The following is a 21592-nucleotide window of genomic DNA, read 5'->3' as shown; positions in this document are numbered from 1 at the left end:
TTTCATTATTTACTGGAAAAAGTACTAATGCTTAAATGACAAAACATTAATTAAGGTTTCGAAATGGTTATTTATTAAATGAACAATTTTGCAGTATGGTAACGTCAGTATGCCTTCAGTAAATGAAAGGTACATCAACAGTTTGTATTCAATTTGCATATTTCTTTTTTGATTACTTGGTTTGGTCAAAGTTAGTCAAAAAGTTTATTGTTTGGTCAAAATTTATAACAAATTTCCTATTTCAGTTTGAACAACTTATCAAAAAATGAATTAAGTTGGCTAATTACTTATCCTTAATACTGTAACATTACATTCTATAGCACACAACAAGAACAAGTACAGTGCGTTTCATTATGCTTTATGATTCCCTATGGGTATACTCAGTGTATCAATTAAGTATTTAATATAGTGTTTTCACAACCATAATTGCTATAACGCGCAAAAATAAAACCACATTTAAAATGAATACGTACATTCGTGAAGTAAATCTTAAATAGACTTTGGAATGTTTACATTGATGTATCGTGTTTCAGTGCTCTATTCAGCTTACTACAATCGACTAAATACTGCTTAAATAATCCTAGGTGTGTAGGAATAGGATTAACAATGATTGCGATATTTTTTCCTGATTGAGGAAAATAAATATAATAAAACAGTCGTCATTGAGGACTGACATGATTTGGACTTATTATATTAGTATTGAGTTGTTCGAGTACACGAATTATATAAGTGAGTTTATGAATTAATTAACACATTAAATGATTTGTTTTCAGTTTAAAATTATTTATTTATCGGTCCATAAAGGATTTAACCAGAAACGATGAAGAGTCTACAAACACATGCATTAATACTTTACCTGGAATATTGATAAAAAGTGGATTTTTTAAAATAATAAAGGTAAGCATTATAACTTTTCCTTATAATTATCTGTATCTTAATAAACAAAAAAAGCAATCCAATATATTTTACACATGTTAACGTATTTGAAAGTCAGTTGAATTTGATTACCTATTACCAATCAATATTGGTTGTTTTGAATTGCCTTCTTGAATGAATCATATCTTAAGCCGCTAAATTATTGGAAATTATTCGTCGTTGATGATATGCTATATATAAAACAGACTAAGTTGTTAAATAAGTTAATTATGTTTTTCTAAACGTACATTGTATAACACTTATAACTATATTTTGTTTATTATTACTCATTTGATGTTTTTTTTTATAAATAGACTAATAAATAAATAAACAATGTTAATGAAGATTAACAAATGTAGATATGATTTCCGTTACAGAAAACGCTGTGTAAACAGGATGATATTTCAAATATTAGCTATTCTTTGCGTCACTCGATCATGTTTGGCAGGTAGGTAATACTTTTATTTGCCACACGATATATTATTGGCATAACAAGGCATTCGATAACGCTTTTAAATATCCCTATTCAAAACAAGTATTCCATGTCACAAGTAGTTTTCAAAAATGTATATTCTTACCTAGCCTTACATTACCTAATCTACTACCTAGCCTAAGGCCAGAGTTTTTTTATTTTTCGTTTTACGGGAGCGCCGTACCTAAATATTGCAAAATCCAAATAAGAAAAAGATTCAAATTCTTAACTTTATTTTTAGTTTTTCCACCGCCCGTTCTTCGATATCCGATGAAAAATAAAATTTAGTATTTTTTAACCTTACGCTAATTTAACAACAACAAAAAATTATCGCGAACAATTTCCAAGATGGCGGAAGATGGCGTTTATTGCTAATAATGTTAACTGAAATATGTTTCATTGTTTTGTGATATCGAAAACAATACAATATATGCCATGATGAAAATAAAACTTGAAACTTGCTAATTATCATCATCTAAACGCTTGTAAGGAATATGGCTGCCTTTTACGAAATTTTAATGTGGATTTAGTTTGAAGACTGATACGGTTGTTCATAAAATCGTGGCGTTTGTCATTTTGTGAAATCGGAATAAAATAACTTGAAATGATCGAGCCGCATTCTTTCAGAAACCTTAATACGATCCCTCTTATGGCTGTGGCGCAACACTATTATACAACAGGCAGTATGAAGTACAAAACAAGTGTGCATAGTTTCAAAATATGCATTGTATAAAAAAAATCGAAAAAAAAGAAAACATATGGAAAATCCATCTTATTTTTATTCTATTTTCTCGACGCTAAATTTTCGACATCTTTTTCTTATTTTTATTCCCTCCTCCTGGTGCTTATTTTTGAAAAAAATCCCGTGAAACGAAAAAAAAAACTGGCCTAACATAACCTTGCCTCCTACGTAGCCTCAACAATAGCGTCTTCTCTAGCGTCTTTTCTAGCCTCTTACCGAGCCTCTTACCTAGACTCGTACCTAGCCTCTTTCCTGTCCTCGTACCTAGCCTCGTACCTAGCCTCTTTCCTGTCCTCGTACCTAGCCTCTTACATAGCATCTTACCTAGTCTCTTACCTAGCCATTAACCTACCCTCTTAAATAGCCTCTTATCTAGCCATTGTCTGGCCTCGTACCTTGTCTCAAACCTAGCCTCTTAGCTAACCTCTTACCTAGCCTCATACCTTGCATCGTACCTGGCCTCTTACCTAGCCTCATACATAGCCTCTCACCAGGCCTCGTACCTGGCCTCTTACCTAGCGTTTTACCTAGCCTCTTACCTGGCCTCGTACCTGGCCTCGTACCTGGCCTCGTACCTAGCCTCGTAACTAGCCCCATACCTAGCATCTTACCTGGCTTCGTACCTGGCCTCTTTCCTAGCCTCGTACCTAGCCTCTTATTTGGCCTCGTACCTGGCTTCTTACCTTACCTCGTACCTAGCCTCTTACCTGGCCTCGTGCCTAGCCTCGTACCTTGCCTCTTACCTGGCCTCTTACTTGGCCTGATACCTGACCTCGAAACTGGCCTCTTATCTAGCCTCTTTTCTGGCATCGTATCTAGTCTCGTACCTGGCCTCTTGCCTAGCCTCGTACCCTGCCTCTTACCTGGCCTTTTACCTGGCCTCTTACCTGGCTTCGTACCTAGCCTCGTACCTAGCCTCGTTCCTAGCCTCGTTCCTAGCCTCTTACCTAGCCTCTTTTTTGGCCTCGTACCTAGCCTCGTACCTAGACTCTTACCTAGCCTCCTGCCTAGTCTATAACCAGGCCTCGTACCTGGCCTCTTACCCAGCCTCGTACCTAGTCTCTTGCCTGGCCTCGTACCTGTCCTTGTACCTAGCCTCTTACCTAGCCTGGTACATAGCCTCTTAACTAGCCTCGTATTTAGCCTCATACCTAGCCTCGTACCTAGCCTCGTACTTATTCATATTTTTTAGCCTTAAATTGCATATACTCGTACGAGCCTCTTTCCTAGTCTCTTATCTAGCCCCTTACCTACCCTCTTACCTAGCCTCTTTTCTGGCCTCGTACCTAGCCTCGTACCTAGCCTCCTACATAGCCTCTTACCTGTCCTCTTACCTAGCCTCTTACCTAGCCTTACACTACCTACATTCTTATCTACCCTCTAACCTGGCCTCTTAACTAGCCTATTTCCTAGCGTTACATTATCTTTCATCGTACCTAGCCTCTTACGTAGCCTCTTACCTAGCCTTACATTACATATCCTCGTACCTAGCCTCTTACCTGGTCTTTTACCTAGCCTCTTACCTAGTCTTCTACTTAGTCTTACATTATATATTCTTACCTACACTCTAGCCTGGCCTCTTACCTCGCATATTTCCTAGCCTTACATTACCTATCCTCGTACCTAGCCTCTTACCTAGCCTTACATTACATATCCTCCTACCTAGCCTTATATTACATATCTTCGTACCTAGCCTCTTATATGGCCTCTTTCCTAGCCTTACATTACCTGTCCTCGTACCTAGCCTCTTACCTGGCCTCGTACCTGGCCTCGTACCTAGCCTCTTACCTAATCTCCTACCTAGCCTTACATTACCTTCATTCTAACCTACCCTCTAACAAAGCCTCTTACCTAGCCTATTTCATAGTTTTACAGTACCTAATCTCGTACCTAGACTTTCACATGGCCTCGTATCTAGCCTCTTACTTTGCCGCCTATCTAGCTTTACATTACCTACATTCTTACCTTCCTTCTAACAAAGCCTCTTACCAAGCCTTTTTCCTAGCCTTACATTAATCATCTTCCTTACCTAGCCTCTTACCTTGACTTGCATTACATATCCTCTTACCTAGCCTCTTACCTGGCCTCTTACCTAGCCTCTTACCTAGCCTTACATTACATATCCTTTTACCTAGCCTCTTACCTGGCCTCTTACCTGGCCTCTTACCTAGCCTCTTACCTGGCCTCTTACCTGGCCTCTTACCTAGCCTTACATTACCTATCCTCTTACCTAGCCTCTTACCTAGCCTTATATTACATATCCTCTTACCTAGCCTCTTACTTGGCCTCTTACCTAGCCTCTTACCTATCCTCTTACCTAGCCTCTTACCTAGCTTTACATTACCTATCCTCTTACCTAGACTCTTACCTGGCCTCTTACCTAGCCTTACATTACATATCCTCGTTCATAGCCTCTAACCTAGCCTAACATTACATATCCTCGTACCTAGCCTCTTACCTAGCATTACATTACATATCCTCGTACCTAGCCTCTTACCTAACCTCTTACCTGGCCTCTTACCTAGCCTCTAACCTCGCCTTGTACCTGGCCTCTTACCTAGCCTTACATTACATATCCTCGTACATAGCCTCTTCCCTAGCCCAGTACCTAGCCTCGTACCTAGCTTTACATTATCTATCCTCTGACCTAGCCTCTTACCTAGCATCTTACCTAGCCTATTTCCTAGCCTTACATTACCTATCCTCGTACATATCCTCTTACCTAGCCTCTTACCTGGCCTCTTACCTAGCCTCTTACCTAGCCTATTTCCTAGCCTTACATTACCTAGCCTTTTACCTAGCCTATTTCTTAGCCTTACATTACCTATTCTGTAACCTAGCCTCTAACCTAGCCTTACATTACATATTTTCATACATAGCCTCTTACCTGGCCTCTTACCTAGCCTTATATTACATATTTTCGTACATATCCTCTTACCTAGCCTCTTACCTGGCATCTTACCTAGCCTCTTACTTTGCCTCCTACCTAGCCTTACATTACCTACATTCTTACCTTCCCTCTAACAAAGACTCATACCCAGCCGTTTTCCTAGCCTTACATTACCTATCATAGTACCTAGCCTCTTATCTGGCCTCGTTCCTGGCATCGTAACTGGCCTCGTACCTAGCCTCTTACCTAATCTCCTACCTAGCCTTACATTACCTACATTCTTACCTTCCCTCTAACAAAGCCTCTTACCTAGCCTTTTTCATAGCCTTAAATTACCTATCCTCGTACCTAGCCTCTTACCTGGCCTTGCATTACATATCCTCGTACATAGCATCTTACCTGGCCTCGTATCTGGTCTCGTACCTATCATCTTACCTAGCTTCTTACTTAGCCACATACACAGCATCTTACCTATCATTTTACCTATCCTCGTACCTGGCCACTTTCCTAGCCTCTTACCTAGCCTCTTACCTAGCCTTCTACATAGCCATTTACCTAGCCATTTACCGAGCATCTTACCTAGCCATTTACCTAGCCCCTTACCTAGACTATTACCTAGCCTCTTGCCTAGCCTCTAATATAGCTTTGTACATGGCCTCGAACCTAGCCTCTTACCTAGCCTCGTACCTAGCCTTTTACCTGGCTCGTACCTTGCCTCGTACTTAGCCTCTTACCTAGCCACCTACCTAGCCTCTTACCTAGCCTCTTACCTGGTTTCGTACATGGCTTCGTCCCTAGCCACTCTCCTAGTTTCTTACCTAGCCAAATACATAGCCTCTTACGTAGCCTCTTACCTAGATTCTTACCATGCCTTTTACCTAGCCTTTTACCTAGCCAATCACCTAGCCTCTTATCTAGCATCCTACCTAGCCTCTTATCTGGCCTCGTACATTGCCTCGTACCTAGCCTCTTGCCTAGCTTATATAAAGCCTCTTACCTAGCCTCGTACATGGCCTCGTACCTAGGTTATTACCTAGCCACTTTCCTATCCTCTTACCTACCCTCTAACCTAGTATCTTACCTGGCCTTGTACATGGCTTCTTACCTATCCTCTTACCTACCCTCTTACCTAGCCTCTTACCTACCCTCGTACATAGCCTCTTACCTAGCCTTTTTTTCCAGCCTCTTATCTAGCTTATAACCTAGCCTCCTATCTAACCACTTACCATGCCTCTTATATAGCCTCTTACTTACCCTCTTACCTACCCCGTTACCGAGCCTCGTACCTAGCTTCTTACCTAGCCTCTTACCTAGCCTCTTGAATAGCCTCTTACCTAGCCTTTTACATAGCCTCTTACCTGGCCTCGTTTCTAGCCTCGTACCTAGCGTTTTACCTAATTTCTTACCTAGCCTTACATTACCTGCATTCTTATCTAGCCTCTTATCTAGCATTTTATTACCTACATTCTTCCCTAGCCTCTTATCTAGCCTTTCATTACCTACATTCTTACCTACCCTCTTATCTAGCCTTACATTACCTACATTCTTATCTAGCCTCTTATCTAGCCTTACATTACCTACATTCTTACCTAGCCTCTTATCTAGCCTTACATTACCTACATTCTTACCTAGCCTCTTATCTAGCATTTCATTACATGCATTCTTCCCTAGCCTCTTATCTAGCCTTTCATAACCTACATTCTTACCTACCCTCTTATCTAGCCTTACATTACCTACATTCTTATCTAGCCTCTTATCTAGCCTTACATTACCTACATTCTTATTTATTCTCTTATCTAGCCTTCCATTACCTACATTCTTATCTAGCCTCTTATCTAGCCTTACATTACCTACATTCTTATCTAGCCTCTTATCTAGCCTTACATTACCTACATTCTTATCTAGCCTCTTATCTAGCCTTACATTACTTATATTCTTACCTAGCCTCTTATCTAGTCTTACATTACCTACATTCTTACCTAGCCTCTTATCTAGCCTTACATTACCTACATTCTTACCTAGCCTCTTATCTAGCATTACATTACCTACATTCTTATCTAGCCTCTTATCTAGCATTACATTATCTACATTCTTATTTATCCTCTTATCTAGCCTTCCATTACCTACATTCTTATCTAGCCTCTTATCTAGCCTTACATTACTTACATTCTTACCTAGCCTCTTATCTAGCCTAACATTACCTACATTCTTACCTAGCCTCTTATATAGCCTTACATTACTTACATTCTTCCCTAGCCTCTTATCTAGCCTTACATTGCCTACATTCTTACCTAGCCTCTTATCTAGCCTTACATTACCAACATTCTTACCTAGCCTCTTATCTAGCCTTACGTATCCTACACTCTTATCTAGCCTCTTATCTAGCCTTACATTTCTTACATTCTTACCTAGCCTCTTATCTAGTCTTACATTACCTACATTCTTACCTAACCTCTTATCTAGCATTACATTACTTATATTATTATCTAGCCTCTTATATAGCCTTACATTACTTACATTCTTACCTAGCCTCTTATCTAGCCTTATATTGCCTACATTCTTACCTAGCCTTTATCTAGCCTTACAATACCTACAATCTTACCTAGCCTCTTATCTAGCCTTACATTACCAACATTCTTAACTAGCCTCTTATCTAGCCTTACATTACCTACATTCTTATCTAGCCTCTTATATAGCCTTACATTACCATCATTCTTATCTACATACTTATGTAACCTCTTATCTAGCCTAACGTAAGGTACAATACTATTCAATAATCATTTACAGTATGAAAGACTCATTTGATACGGAAATGTGGCTATTCGTCAAAAGTCACAAAAGGTACTTTTGGTCTATGAATAAAATCAAAGCCAATTTAGATAACAACAACAACAACAACAATTTTGAATATAAAATTCAACGCCAAATCCGATATACGGCTTAACGCAAAGTTTTTCAAAGTACGTATGATGGATGCAAATTTCATCACAAATTCGAGTAACGCGTACTTTAGTTTCATATTTGATGCACACTAACATAGAGTGGGCTATTTTGTCACTTCCCCTGTCAAGCCCATATGTTCCTCAGATGAATAGATCGTTTTGTCATATCCAATATATAACTTCCAATTTGGTAGCAGAGTAACTAAATGAGAATCTGCTTTCATGTGAAATAAAACCTACAAATCAAACTTGATACACGTATTTTCAGTTATATACCATGTCGCAATACATTTTTGCCGATTATTTGAATAAAACAACAACATAAAATATATTAATTACATGCTTTTTTAAAATTCACGATTTTCCAATCCTTTTTTCTTTAAGTGACGGTGATAATAAACGGGAAGGAGGTGGACTGTAATGGCCATTGTGCTTGCTGTGAAGGAGGAGAGGATGAATGTAGATTCGCTGAAGGAAAATCTGATTATTGTTTGAAAGGATGTGTAAACACAATATACGGATACAGATGCAAAAACCCCTGTCCTGTTAACTGTGCTACTTGCGAGCAAAACGATGGCAGGCCGTGTTTTACTTGCAAGGATTCATATTACGATATAAATAGTGATTGTAGCATGAGTTGTTCTCTTGGGTGTGATGGTCCTTGTAATAATGACGGAACATGTATGGCATGTACATCGAACTTTGAAGGAGCTAGATGCGATGTATGTATACCAGGGAAATACGGTGAAGATTGTTCTATGAACTGCCATTATCAAAACTGCCGTTGTAAAGACTTGAATGGATGTGATTCATGTAAATCAGGTTTTGCTGGTACCTTTTGCATGGAATGTGTAGCTGGATATTATGGAGCAAACTGCAACATAAGTTGTTCTAGCGGATGCAGAGGTGACAGTTGTATGAAAAATGGAGTATGCATTGAATGCATAACTGGATATTATGGCGAACAATGCAAAGACATGTGTTCTAAGGGTTGTAGTGGTGGAGTTTGTTATAGAAATGGGACATGTGCTTGTACGGATAATTTTAGAGGTACATATTGTGACGAATGTGTTGAAGGGAAATATGGCGAAAATTGTCAAAATGAATGCAGTGTTGGTTGTTCTATATTGTCTTGCGGCAAAGAAGACGGATCATGCCTTGGTGGATGTAAAGATGGACTCTATGGCATCAATTGTTCTCAGAATTGTACTGATATTGACAGTAAGTGTTTGAAATGTAGCCAGCTTGGTGGGACGTGTTTGATGTGTAACAAAGGATTTTACCGGAATGAAACAGGAACTTGCACCACTTGCAATAGTAACTGTAATAATGGAGAGTGTAATCCTGAAACAGGCAAATGTATAAATGGCTGTGCAGAACGCTTTTGGGGAGACAAGTGTGACTTCAATTGTAGTTCAAAGTGTGAAACGTGTCAGCAAGATTCAGGAATTTGTTATTCGTGTACAGATTTTACTGTTCATGGACTGTATTGTAATACATCATGCAGCAGTCTGTGCTTTGAAAGGAAATGCGAACTAAAGACTGGCTTTTGTTCCCTTGGATGCGATGGAGACTTTTTTGGCAATTTGTGTGAAACCAAATGCCCTGAGAATTGTCAGCACACAGGAACAAAAACAAGTTGTAATACTGATGGCGACTGTTTGTATGGCTGCATAAATGATCTTGAAGGCAGATATTGTACAGGTACGTTCCAACTAAATTTTACGGCTGTTGATATGACTTTACTTTTCAATTAGCTTAGTCCATCAACGGTAACAGAACCTGCTCAAAATGATGAGAAAAACTATTCATGCAGTTTATATCTTCAATGTCTAAGAACTGTCCTTTGTCAATATTTATACTAGTTTTATGTTCAATTATTATGCATCCATGCTGCGGCTTTTGTATCAAACGTAGGATCATTTTAGATAGGATCATGATTTGAATCTAACACCGAAGCAAAATGGCGGGACGTATATAGCCGTGAAGGATCGTCGAATGATACTGATATACAGTTTCGCCAAATATAGTACAGCAATGCCGAAGCATTTCAATGACAACGGCAAAACCCGTTAACGCATTTGTATCGGCATTGGATACAATAGGAGATACGTCAAGCTAGCACAGGTTAATACTGTAGATAAAATATATTGAACGTGTAAATACTGAGTACCCGGAGGACCTGAACACCTACACCCAACTCGATATGTTGTTAAGAGAACGTCTATAAAATATGTGTTTCTTAATTAGGTTGCTGAGGCTGCTATTTGATAATGTGATACCTGTAAATTAATCACCGAGTCTTTAGAAGAAGCGTAACATACTCATAATTATATTGTATTCTGCATACTTTCTGCTTAAACAATTGACTACAAGTCTTAGTTGAGGTGTTAGTATACGTTGTTTTAATATGAAACATATTACTTATGACATTATAATCGCTTCCGTGATATATTAGGTGATATATTTTATCGACTTTTTTATAACTGAACGAATCCATTCAAATATTATTAATTATCTTTGATATAAAATTTACAAAAATGCCATGCATTTTAAAGTAAATGTACATATATATCACTTTGGTATTTTCCTAATCGGTGGCGCCTTGTGATGAAAAGTCGAATCAATGCTCAAACTATGTTTTCTGGTCTATTATTGTTTTGAATATGGTTCTAATGCTTTCTTAAAAGTCATACTCTGCTTCCTCTGATTTGTGACGCACCGTGATGTGTCGATTTGACGTACTTGTATATCATAACGTCATTTTGTTCGTATAACGTCATTCAATATATTACATTTGCAAAGTTCAAAAACGTCAATACAGACTAAAAGTTGTAAACAGATACATTCCGGAGGAATTGTAAGAGTGACTTATACTTTTTGTTAACGTTCACAAACTAAATTTATTTGTTCGAAGTTAGTGTCAGGGGAAAGAATAGGACGACTAATATATCTCAAAAATGTTGTACTCGGTACTACGTTAAACATGTAATCGAGAAAAATGCGTGTTAACAGTTATTTGTATATACACATTGAATAAGTAACATACATAGACATCCTATGTTTTATTTCCTTGTTCTTCAAGTTAATGCAAACGATGCTTTTTCAGAAAGACGAACTTACAATGCTTCTTCTACAAATACTGCACTCACAGCTTTAGTGGGAGTGTTTGCTGCTTTGTTCCTTTGTACAGCTGCTGGTTGTTTCCTGTGGAATAGACGATTGTCTAAATCAATAGGTATCGGTCTTGATATTGGTTTAACACATAGTTTGTATTAAATTGATAATTTGTATATGTGTTGTTTAAATATATGTTAATGTATTATAATCATTTAAAGTTTATTATAAATATATCATTGCACGCCTAGTCGTGTTCATAGGAAACAACGTGTTTTACCTCCTGTCTCATATAATCACAAGCATACATGGTATTGAACTATATACTTTCATTAAAATCTGTTTAATGTGCTTTAATTTTGATTTCAGTACAACAATCGGAAACACAGTTAAATCAATGTGAAACCGAAAGTTCATATGAACAGTTACAAAGACAGTCTAACGTAGAAGCAAACATAAGTGTTGAGGACAATTACACTGTGCTTTCAATGTAGAAATTCACAACAATAATATGTATTATTTTATACTTGAACTAGGACATTGCAAGAAGGAAAGTTACCCAAACATTTACCAATGCCGATTTTGCAAAAGTTGCAAAATATGTGTTGTCTTGTTGTTTGTTAATCTTGTATACACTTTGTTTGGGCTTGATCCTTTTGCCTTTAAAAAATGAAAATGGACTCATTTTAGTAACTGGGCTTATCCAGTAAAACACATCACATTCTTATCTATACAATAACTTTAACTGATGCATTGAAAGTACTGAAAATGATCTAGCTGCAACAAATGTAACTTTACTCTTATTTCTAAATCATTTTCTTCAAATATCTAAACTAACCTGTAATATTGTAGTTGAAAATCCTATTTAAAATGCTGTAAGTAAGTTATGTAAATAACGTATTCCCCACACAATTTGTTCTTCATTCTATTTCCTTTTAGTCCCTATGTAGGTTTATGTATGCATTAAATATCGGCTCATTATTACTGTTGATTCTGTGAGAGGAATGGCTCAGGTTCAAGAAAAATGGGAATGATTGCGTCGCATGCTGGTGATAACCGAAAAATCCAAGGTGGCTACCAAATTTTGAAAGATCAACAATAGCAACATTTCAGCTTTAAACAAACTTATTTTCTGTACAGGTGAGGTTAACTGATCATTTTTTCTTATTGATAGAACATGAAATTAGCGAATGTCTCACATTAAAAGTGGAAAAATATATTTTTTGATTTTTTTTTGTTCAAAAAAATGTTCCCCTTCTCATTTCTGTCAAAAGCTATAAAGTTCCTTAATATGTAAGAATTCTCATTGCTGAAGATGTACAATTCCAATACAATTTTGACATTTTCAAGAATTAATTTGTTTCTGTAAAAAGTGTTATAAAGAAGCAAAAGTAATACACTTTTTAATTCAATTTAAAATGACTGTCAATTGATTTTGATGTCAAATCATGTTGGAAATAAGAAAACAAACACTTGTTAAGAAAAATATGTCCTAAAACAGTGTCATTTCACTAATGGCGATTCATTGAAATTTGGGTTCATATCAAATTACCCCACCCATTGCTTTGGCTTTAAATTGCACATTTGTGCAAATATTTTTATTAAATGCATCCTAAATATCACCATTTCAATTCATCTTGTAAATGATTACTATAACACTTATCTTACCACACGTACTTAAGTTGGCATAATTGTTACACATAAGGTGCAATGAAAATGTTTTATGCCAACTTTAATTGTAAATCCTAAGTTACCACCATGTTCTTCACGAAGGAAAATGATTAATAACTTGTACCTGTAGCTAAAACTATCTAATCCTTGAGATATTCATGAAGTATATCTCCCCGACCATACTGAATTATACTGAATTAAAGTAGAAAAACTGTCAATTATATTCACTACTTAGACTTAAACAAAATATCAGTCTGAAGTAGCATTCCAAATCTTACATATGGAGAGTGCGTTCTCGACCCAATCCGAGCATATGGCATTTGGCATTTAGTTATAGTGTACCCAATAGAAGAGCCAGATGCAAAATCAATGACCACCAGTGGTGAACTAATTTGACGATTCTCTACACATCAACCATAATATTAAAACCTCCAAGTAAACACGCTATAATAACCTGTTCTAAAATTAGGTAAAAATACCTTATATTGAACATAGTATTGTAAAACTACTGAAACCTTTGCTAGTCCGAGTTCGATATAAGAACCTCCCCCCCCCCCCCCCCCCCCCCCACGTCCACGATAACAACACTAACCGAAAACTGAGAGGCAAATTTTCTGAATAACTTCTTACTACCATTCACGCTTTAAACTGTACCTTTCTCTTAAAATTGGTTCTGATGTTCCATCTAAGCAGCACTTAAATATCCCGTCAATATGATATAGCATCAATAAATGTTCTGAAAACTGGGAAGACAAACGGAACGGACTCTGTAAAAAGCTATTTTCTGAGGAAGATAGCAACTAAAATTTCTCAGTTTCTTTGGAACCTTTTTATTCATCTTTTCTTTTAAGTGAAGTATCAGATTCAATGAAAACTGGCTCATGTATGTGCTATTTATAAAGATGTCAAATTCCCAAAAATGTAGGTAATTACCCTCCAATATCCCTATCAGTGGTCAAGGACCCCATTTCTAAATAGCTCGTATCAATCTATCACTCGTAATGCCTAGCTCCAGATGAGTGAACAGAAGTTATATCAGTATTCTGCTGAGACATCTCAAAAGCCTTTGATTGTATATGGCATATTTAAAAGGTATATGGTATTCTGTTCAAGCTTTGAGAAAGTGGTATTTCCGATTCCCTACAATTATGACTTACTGAATATCAAAGAACTTGAATCTCTGAAGGAAAGCAGGCGGAAACATAAATTTACACTTTTCAACAATATGTGTTATTCTCTAAGACATGCATATCGTTCAACACTTATTCCATCCGGAGTAATGCAATCTCTTACAATCTCAATATTATCCGTCTTTATAAATACCTCGTATTTTTTTAGACATTTGAGTAATTAATTGTGCAACGAACGTCCCAAACATCAAGAACATAATTTTTATTAATAAAATTATCTTACAAGTGTGGTATTGAAGATACTCCAATTACCTCTTCGCAAGTAGATTGTATGCAATTTCTTTCCTGTTTTCGATACGCTTACGTATTTGAATACATGCCATACAAGCTTCACGCTTATCTTTATACAATTTATGTGTTGATGAATATTCTTCCTTGGAGTACTTATGCTTCATTTTATTATTTTATAAAGATCAAACGACATGTATATGCTTGAGCTGTAAGAGTGTTCACATAGATATATTACTTAAGCTTTAACCCTTGTCGTTTTAATAATATATATGAATCTAATATAATATACCCGAATCATAATTACTATATGCAAGCCTATAAGTAGTTAACTGAATGTTTTGAATCAAATCTTGTTTGTACATAAAACGTGTTATTATCGTATTTGTTTTTTGCAAAAACCTTTTATTGATGGTTATGGACTATATACCTGCATGTTTTGACGGCTTCGCTGACTGATACGGTGTGTCATATTCCGTGACCAGGCGACTCTTACATGAACTTCTTCGTGTGAAATCAAAAATTGAAATACGTTTAAAAAGTTTTCCGTTGCTGAAACATCCTGATCTGTAAACCATATGGCAATTTATTGCTTTATCAATACTTTATTATATAGTGTTCTATATCAACATGTCTTTTACCAAAGATGTTCCCCACAGGTCGGCATTCTGTGTCGTACAACTCACATGTATAAGTATGTATGGTTATTTAAGTGCACATTGATTTAGGTAAATGCCGCAAAACAATTCAAAAACGGCACTCATTATAATAATCGTCGGAACTTTTTTTATAATAACCCTATCATGTTCCTTTTCATGAAATACGTTAATATATCTCACCATGAAACTATCAATTGGCTGTTAACTTTGGGTTTTAAATGTAGGTTACTTATTTGTGTACCCTTACATTATATCACATGTATTAGTTTGTATTGTATTTTTAGTTTGTGCTCATATAATATTGAAATAAAGTTTATGATTAATACCACTTTAGCCTTCTTTTGCTTGTTTGATGTTTATAGTTGTTTCCACTGTTACAGTAGTGATATTTATGAGACGATGACATGCTACATGTTAAGCACGTACATTGACCCATTTTAATAGCCGACGAACGATGTTGGGTCAAAAAGAGGTATGGGAATGAGCATATCTGTAGTCAAGCTTGTAAACTATAAAGTACTTATCAAAATTGCCGATGTTCTTCTGAAACTGATTTCATTTGTCATAAAACGGGATTCAATGGCAGGGAGTCTTTGTGTCGAAAACCGTGTTATCCAGTATGCCAGAATGGGGTTTGTCACAACAACGGAAGTTTTACCTACTTGTCCAGTTTAGAGTGAATATTATGGTACACATTGCAAAAACAACAATGTTTAACAGGTTATGTAAGTGGTAAATATTCCAACAATGGCACTTGCGTTCCCTACTGGATGGGATGTTTGTGGCATTTGTTAAGATGGAGATACGGTGTTATCTGTGATAAAGTTGGCATCGTAGCTGGGCATCATACATGTGCTCACATGGGTATGCTAATCCTGAACAACAATGTAAGTGTCAGTCTCAGTATAGTATCGGAAACAATTGCAATGCATGCGTTAACAAAACAGTTTATGCATATTGTATATAACCAAAGAATTACAATTATTATTTTTGCACGGATAGACCTGAGTGTTGTTCAGGTTATAATCATGATTTTTTACAGTCGCATTTGTTCTCAACAGTGTTTTTCAATCAGTGCCGACTCTAATCAGAAAAAGTCTATTACCTGTATATGCATGACAATGCAATACGTGTAAGTTTCAAATGAAGCTTGAAGAACGTATAATTCCAACACTAGCAAATGTTTTTTTGGCTGTACAAAAGAGACAGGGACGATAAATATGCTCAATATCAATTTTGATGATGACCCATGCAGCATATATCGGAAGACTGCGATTTGTGTACACATCTTATTGTCACTGGACCGGTTTGCAAAAAGGAGCTGAAAAATGCCGGATACTTAACAAGTTTAACAAAATTGTACCAACCTAGAAGTTTTTTTGTTATTTGTTTTACTATCTAGCCGCTTTCTGGATTAAGAGTTACGTGATCAATGTTCAACTCGTTTGGATGCCATGCAGATTGCACATGCCATTTTGATCCAGGGTTAAGGTCAGGCTAGAAAACACACGTCAAATGGCCATTGTTAATTTTGCTCTTTATTATAAATACATATTTAAACATTTCCATTGTTATAGTATTTCGTAATATTGTAAAGCTCATCGCCATTTTATTGACTATATTTGACATGGAATGCATTTTTAATTCATACATCCCACTTGGCCTTCTTTATTGTTATACGTTAATATGAGAGTGTACAGCACACGTGCAGTATAACAATATAACTCCGCAGGCTTGTGAACAATGCAATTGAAAACAAGAATTGCTCAATTGCTTATATTTCAGCAAGGCATACGTTTTTTTCTCAATTTGTTGAGGCTGTTCGTTCTCGCTTATTCGTTGAATAAAATTGTGTATTGCAATTTGAGACAGCTCCCGTAAGGATCGCTCTTTTTTGCTACTTATTAGAAAGGGTACTGTGTTGTTATGCAAATGCTATTTCTTGTCAAATGTTGTACAAAGAGCAAGGTTAACACCGTTATGTTAATATTGTGTATCTCTTACCTTAAAATTACCGCAAGTGGCCGATTTCAGACATGACTTTAGCTCAAAGGAGAGCAACACGATTCGTTTACCTTTCTGAAATTCATATTGAAATTAATCTAACATAAAAAGAGAACATGTTCATATTTTTACATTAAAACATTTTCAAATATTATTATTTAAAGTCTAATAATTTTTTATTGCTATAACAATCAGGACATAAAATGAACGTCACCACTCGTCTTTTATCTCAAAGTTGATAAGGGTATGACTCCATAATTGTTAAACCAAACCATACATACCTACCTAGAGTTATACTTGTGCATAAATGTCTGCGGCAACTTAAACCATGTTGGAATGTTTTTCTTGTTTTCGCTTCACATTTAATAAAAAAGTAACGATATTAAGTAGAATATGCGTAATCTGTCTATTACTTCCCTGCGGATGAATACAAAATCATCTCATTAAAACCGTACGGTATATACGATTAAAAAATACTTTATTGTATGTCCTTGACGACTTTAACAATTTACCTACTTCACCTGCATACCTCGTAATTGATGTAATACACTCTTTCTATTTTGGGTGCAGCACCTAGTATTCAGCCTATAAGATTTATTGCTTGAACAAATAAGACTATTAACATCAGAATAAGCTAGATTTAGTTCCGGTATAATATAATAAAACCTATATTATCATTCCATCGGTGGCTGTCCTTTAGATGAATTTGTTTAATGTGTTGTACTGGGTGAGTACCTAAATCGGAACACTTTTGGCACTATTTGTGAAATATTTTTAGTTACACTTATACCACAACTACAAAATTTTCCATCAGCATACTAGGATTCAAGACCAATTGGTTGATATAAATGGCATTTTTCAAGATACTACCAATCTGCATGAAAAGTACTTTATTAACCGCACAATTAAGGACTGCCATTTTCGTCCTCGGAGTACCTAAATATGGAACAGTTTTAATTCGTTATTTATTTTTCTGTATTCTTTTAAAATTATTGCTCCATGTTTTGTTTAAGTAAATTAATAATTTATGTTATTTCTAGCTTGTCTTTTTTGTCAGTAAAATTTGATGATTTTAGTAAAATACAGGCTGTACCAGTATGCTGTGATTGTGGCAAGCATGAAGTCTTTCCCCCGCGAGCCATGTATTGATATTTGAACATGAAAAACTTAAAATGGTCTCAGTATTTGAAATACTTAGCGGAGAATCGTATTCTTTGTTATATGAAGCAACCATCTTTATTAAAATCGTAAATAAACTGATCTCAATCGGAAAAACACTTTTATAATGGCTGTTCCATATTTAGGTACTGTTCCGATTTAGGTACTCTCCCAGTATAATAAGTTTTAACTAGAAACTTTATGTAGTTTATGCATGACATTTATTTCTTGCCATCTTACCCTTATTTATTTAATTAGTTTAATAAATTTGAGCCAAGAAATAACTTTCAGTTCCAAAGGACCGCCACACGATCCGTTGACCTCCATAAAATACGTGTTGGCTATTATTTTACTTTTGAAGAGAAAAAAAGAATATCAATGAATATTTTGAGATTAGTTCATTTCTATATCACACAGACACACTGTTGCTTTAAAGGAGGGAACAGGCCTCCCGCAACCTCTCCGTCAAATAGTTTTGTGTCAATTTCCCTGCAAGAATTAACCCGGTAAAATAATTGCAAGGTATGTAAACATAATAATATTGATATACAGTTAGTATAATATGATAAGTATTAACAATAGTGTATACACAACACCAATTACTCTATAACGCAAAAATAAACACATTAACAAAAACTTTAAAACATTAATCTTAAAAACGCTTGTGAAATATTCAAATTGCTGTATTATGTTTCAGTGTCCCATTCAGTCTATTGAAATCGGCAAAAAATCCGCTTGCCTAATAGTGATAGGTAAACAGAAATTACAATAATTGCGATATTTGTTTCCTGTTTGAGTATATCAATATGATTTGGCATAAATAAGACTGAGTTTACTGCGTTTATGTTTAGGAGTTACAGAATAGTAGTATTATGTTTTATGGTATACATATTATACAAATGAGTTGTTGATTTAATTAAAGCATTTATTGATTATTTTTTTCAGTTTAAATCTATTTGTGCATATTTTTTAAACCTGAACTGTTTTATAGTCTTCGGCCATAGACATATTATTGCTATACTAGTAATATGGATAAATAGTGGAATATTGTGAATACAAGGTAATAATAAGAAATGTTTTGATGCTCATGTTTAGTAAGAGTCTACCTCATATAGCGTACAAGTGTTCACGTATTTCAAAGAAAATTTGGTTTGATAAAGATCAATTATTACCAACCGTTATATTTGAATTGTCATATTGCATCAATTATACTTAAAGACGTTAAATTATTTGAAAATATACATCTGTGATAATATGCTCGGTTGTTTTTTTTTATTTAAAACGCTCAGCTGTTTAATCAATTAATCTATCTTAATTCACGTCGTAATAGTACTAATTAATATATATGTATACTTTTTTTCATATCATGCAATTTTGATTGCATTAAAAAAAATTGAATAAAAGAATACATGAAACAACAATCGTTGACAAGGACAAACAAAGGAAATACTATTTTTGTTACAGAAAACGTTGCCAAAACATGATTATGTTTCGAATATTTGCTGTTATTTGTGTCGCCCGATCATGTTTGGCAGGTAGGTAATACTTAATTATGACACACGATATATTATCGTTTTAGCAATAATGTGACGACGCGTTTTCTATATATTTAATACCAATGTTGTTGTTTGTCTGTCACAAGTTTAATACGTTTTCAATATTTTATTTCTTACCAAGCCTTACATAAGGTGCAATTATATTCATTAATCATAAACTGCTTTCAAAAAAAACGATATGTGTTGAAATTAGGCGTCAAAAGTCACAAAAGTTACCTTGTTTCTTAAGAAAAAGAAAATAATACTTTATCTGACATAATATTGATTATGTGAATATACCATCACAGAGCTAAATCTGACAAAACGGCGTAAGGCATTTGCTTTAATTTCATACGATATATGCAATGTGTCTCGAGAAGGAAGTAACATAATGAAGTAACCGAGACGAACCCTTTGGTGGTTTAAAATGTATAGTGAATAAGTAGGCTTATGCATGGTTCAATATATAAGACAACTTTCTCGTAATCAGTGCCCCCATGAACACCAATCCCATCCTTACATAAAAACACAGCGATAAAAACTTGTCATAGGGGACTGAGTTACTGTCTGTTTGTCGTTTTATTATGTTTTCAAACATTAGAACATTGCTATTAAGCAACGGACATATCCACCATCGTTTTTAAACCGTTTTGTTTGCGACCGTATTCTATTAGGCCTCCCGCCTCAACAAATAAACTGCGAGCATAAGTCCACGCCATGAATGCAATGTATGGAACGCCGTCATTCTTAACATTGTGTCATTGTCTCTGTCAATGAATTTATATTAATATAAAAACTACGGAAATAAATCCAGTCGCCGAAAATGTATAAAAATAGGCCTCTTGCTTTATGTATTCGATTATACAGTTTGATTTACGCATTATGTAAGAACTTTGTTTGAAAATTAAAATACAAGCGCTATTTCTCTACCTTTTATGGCCTACCCATATGTGCTTCAGATGAATATAACATTATAGCAATACAATAATCATTTCTTATTTGGAAGCGAAGTAACTTGATAGGAATCTCTTTTCATGTGGTATAATATAAAGAAAAATATAACTTAACAATCTACACATATTGTTTAGTTATATAACATAAAGAAATACATATTTGCAGATTGTTGTAAAATACAACAAAATAAAATACTTTTATTACCTAAATATTACGAAATATTTGGGAAATTAATTTACGATTGTTCCAACATTTTTCTTCAATGACAGTGATAATAAACGAGAAGGAGGTGGACTGCAGTATACAGTGTGCTTGTTGTGAAGGAGGAGAGGCTGAATGTGGACAGTGGAATACCTGATTATTGCTTAAAAGGCTGTGTTAAAACAATATATGGACACTGATGCAAAAATCCGTGTCCAGGTAACTGCGCTAGTTGCGAACAAAATAATGGCCAGCCGTGTTTTACTTGCATGGATTAGTTTTATGATAAAAATAGTAATTGTATCATGGGTTGTCCTCTTGGGTGTGATGGTCCTTGTTATAATGACGGAACATGTATTACATGTATATCCAATTTTGAAGGAGCTAGATGAGATGCTTACCAGGGAAATACGGTGAAGATTGCTCTATGAACTGCCTTTATCAAAACTGCCGTTGTACAGACTATAATGGATGTGATTCATGTAAAACAGGATTTGCTGTTACATTGTGCATAGAATGTGTAGCTGGAAAATATGCAGCAAACTGCAATATGAGTTGTCCTGCCGTATGCAGGGATGGAAAATGTATGAGAAACGGAGTATGCATTGAATGCATAGCTGGATATTACGGCGAACAATGCACTGATACATGTTCTAAGGGTTGCAGTGATGGAGTTTGTTATAGAAATGGGATATGTGCTTGTACAGATAACTTTACAGGTACACGTTGTGACGAATGTGTTGTAGGGAAATATGCCGACAATTGTCAACATGAATGCAGTGTTGGTTGTTCTACTTCGTACTGTGGCAAGGAAGACGGATCATGCTATGGTGGATGTAAAGATGGACTCTATGCCATGAGAGACAAGTGTGACGTCAATTGTAGTTCTAAGTGTCGAACATGTCAGCAAGTTT

General features: G+C 35.6%; 1 protein-coding gene across 1 annotated transcript; it reads left to right on the top strand.

Moving 5' to 3' along the window:
• The first annotated feature begins 601 nt into the window (after positions 1-601).
• Positions 602-12524, top strand: LOC128205728 (multiple epidermal growth factor-like domains protein 11). Its single transcript, XM_052907640.1, has 5 exons — positions 602-897; positions 1293-1363; positions 8346-9665; positions 11071-11199; positions 11448-12524. Exons 2-5 carry the CDS (start codon positions 1312-1314, stop codon positions 11570-11572), a joined length of 1626 nt encoding a protein of 541 aa, XP_052763600.1. The 5' UTR covers positions 602-897; positions 1293-1311; the 3' UTR covers positions 11573-12524.
• Positions 12525-21592: the final 9068 nt, after the last annotated feature.

The sequence above is a fragment of the Mya arenaria genome, chromosome 10 (assembly GCF_026914265.1).
Source record: "Mya arenaria isolate MELC-2E11 chromosome 10, ASM2691426v1".
NCBI classification, from domain to species: domain Eukaryota; kingdom Metazoa; phylum Mollusca; class Bivalvia; order Myida; family Myidae; genus Mya; species Mya arenaria.
Note: the sequence above shows the minus strand (reverse complement) of the source record. Positions and strands in the feature narration are given on the sequence as shown.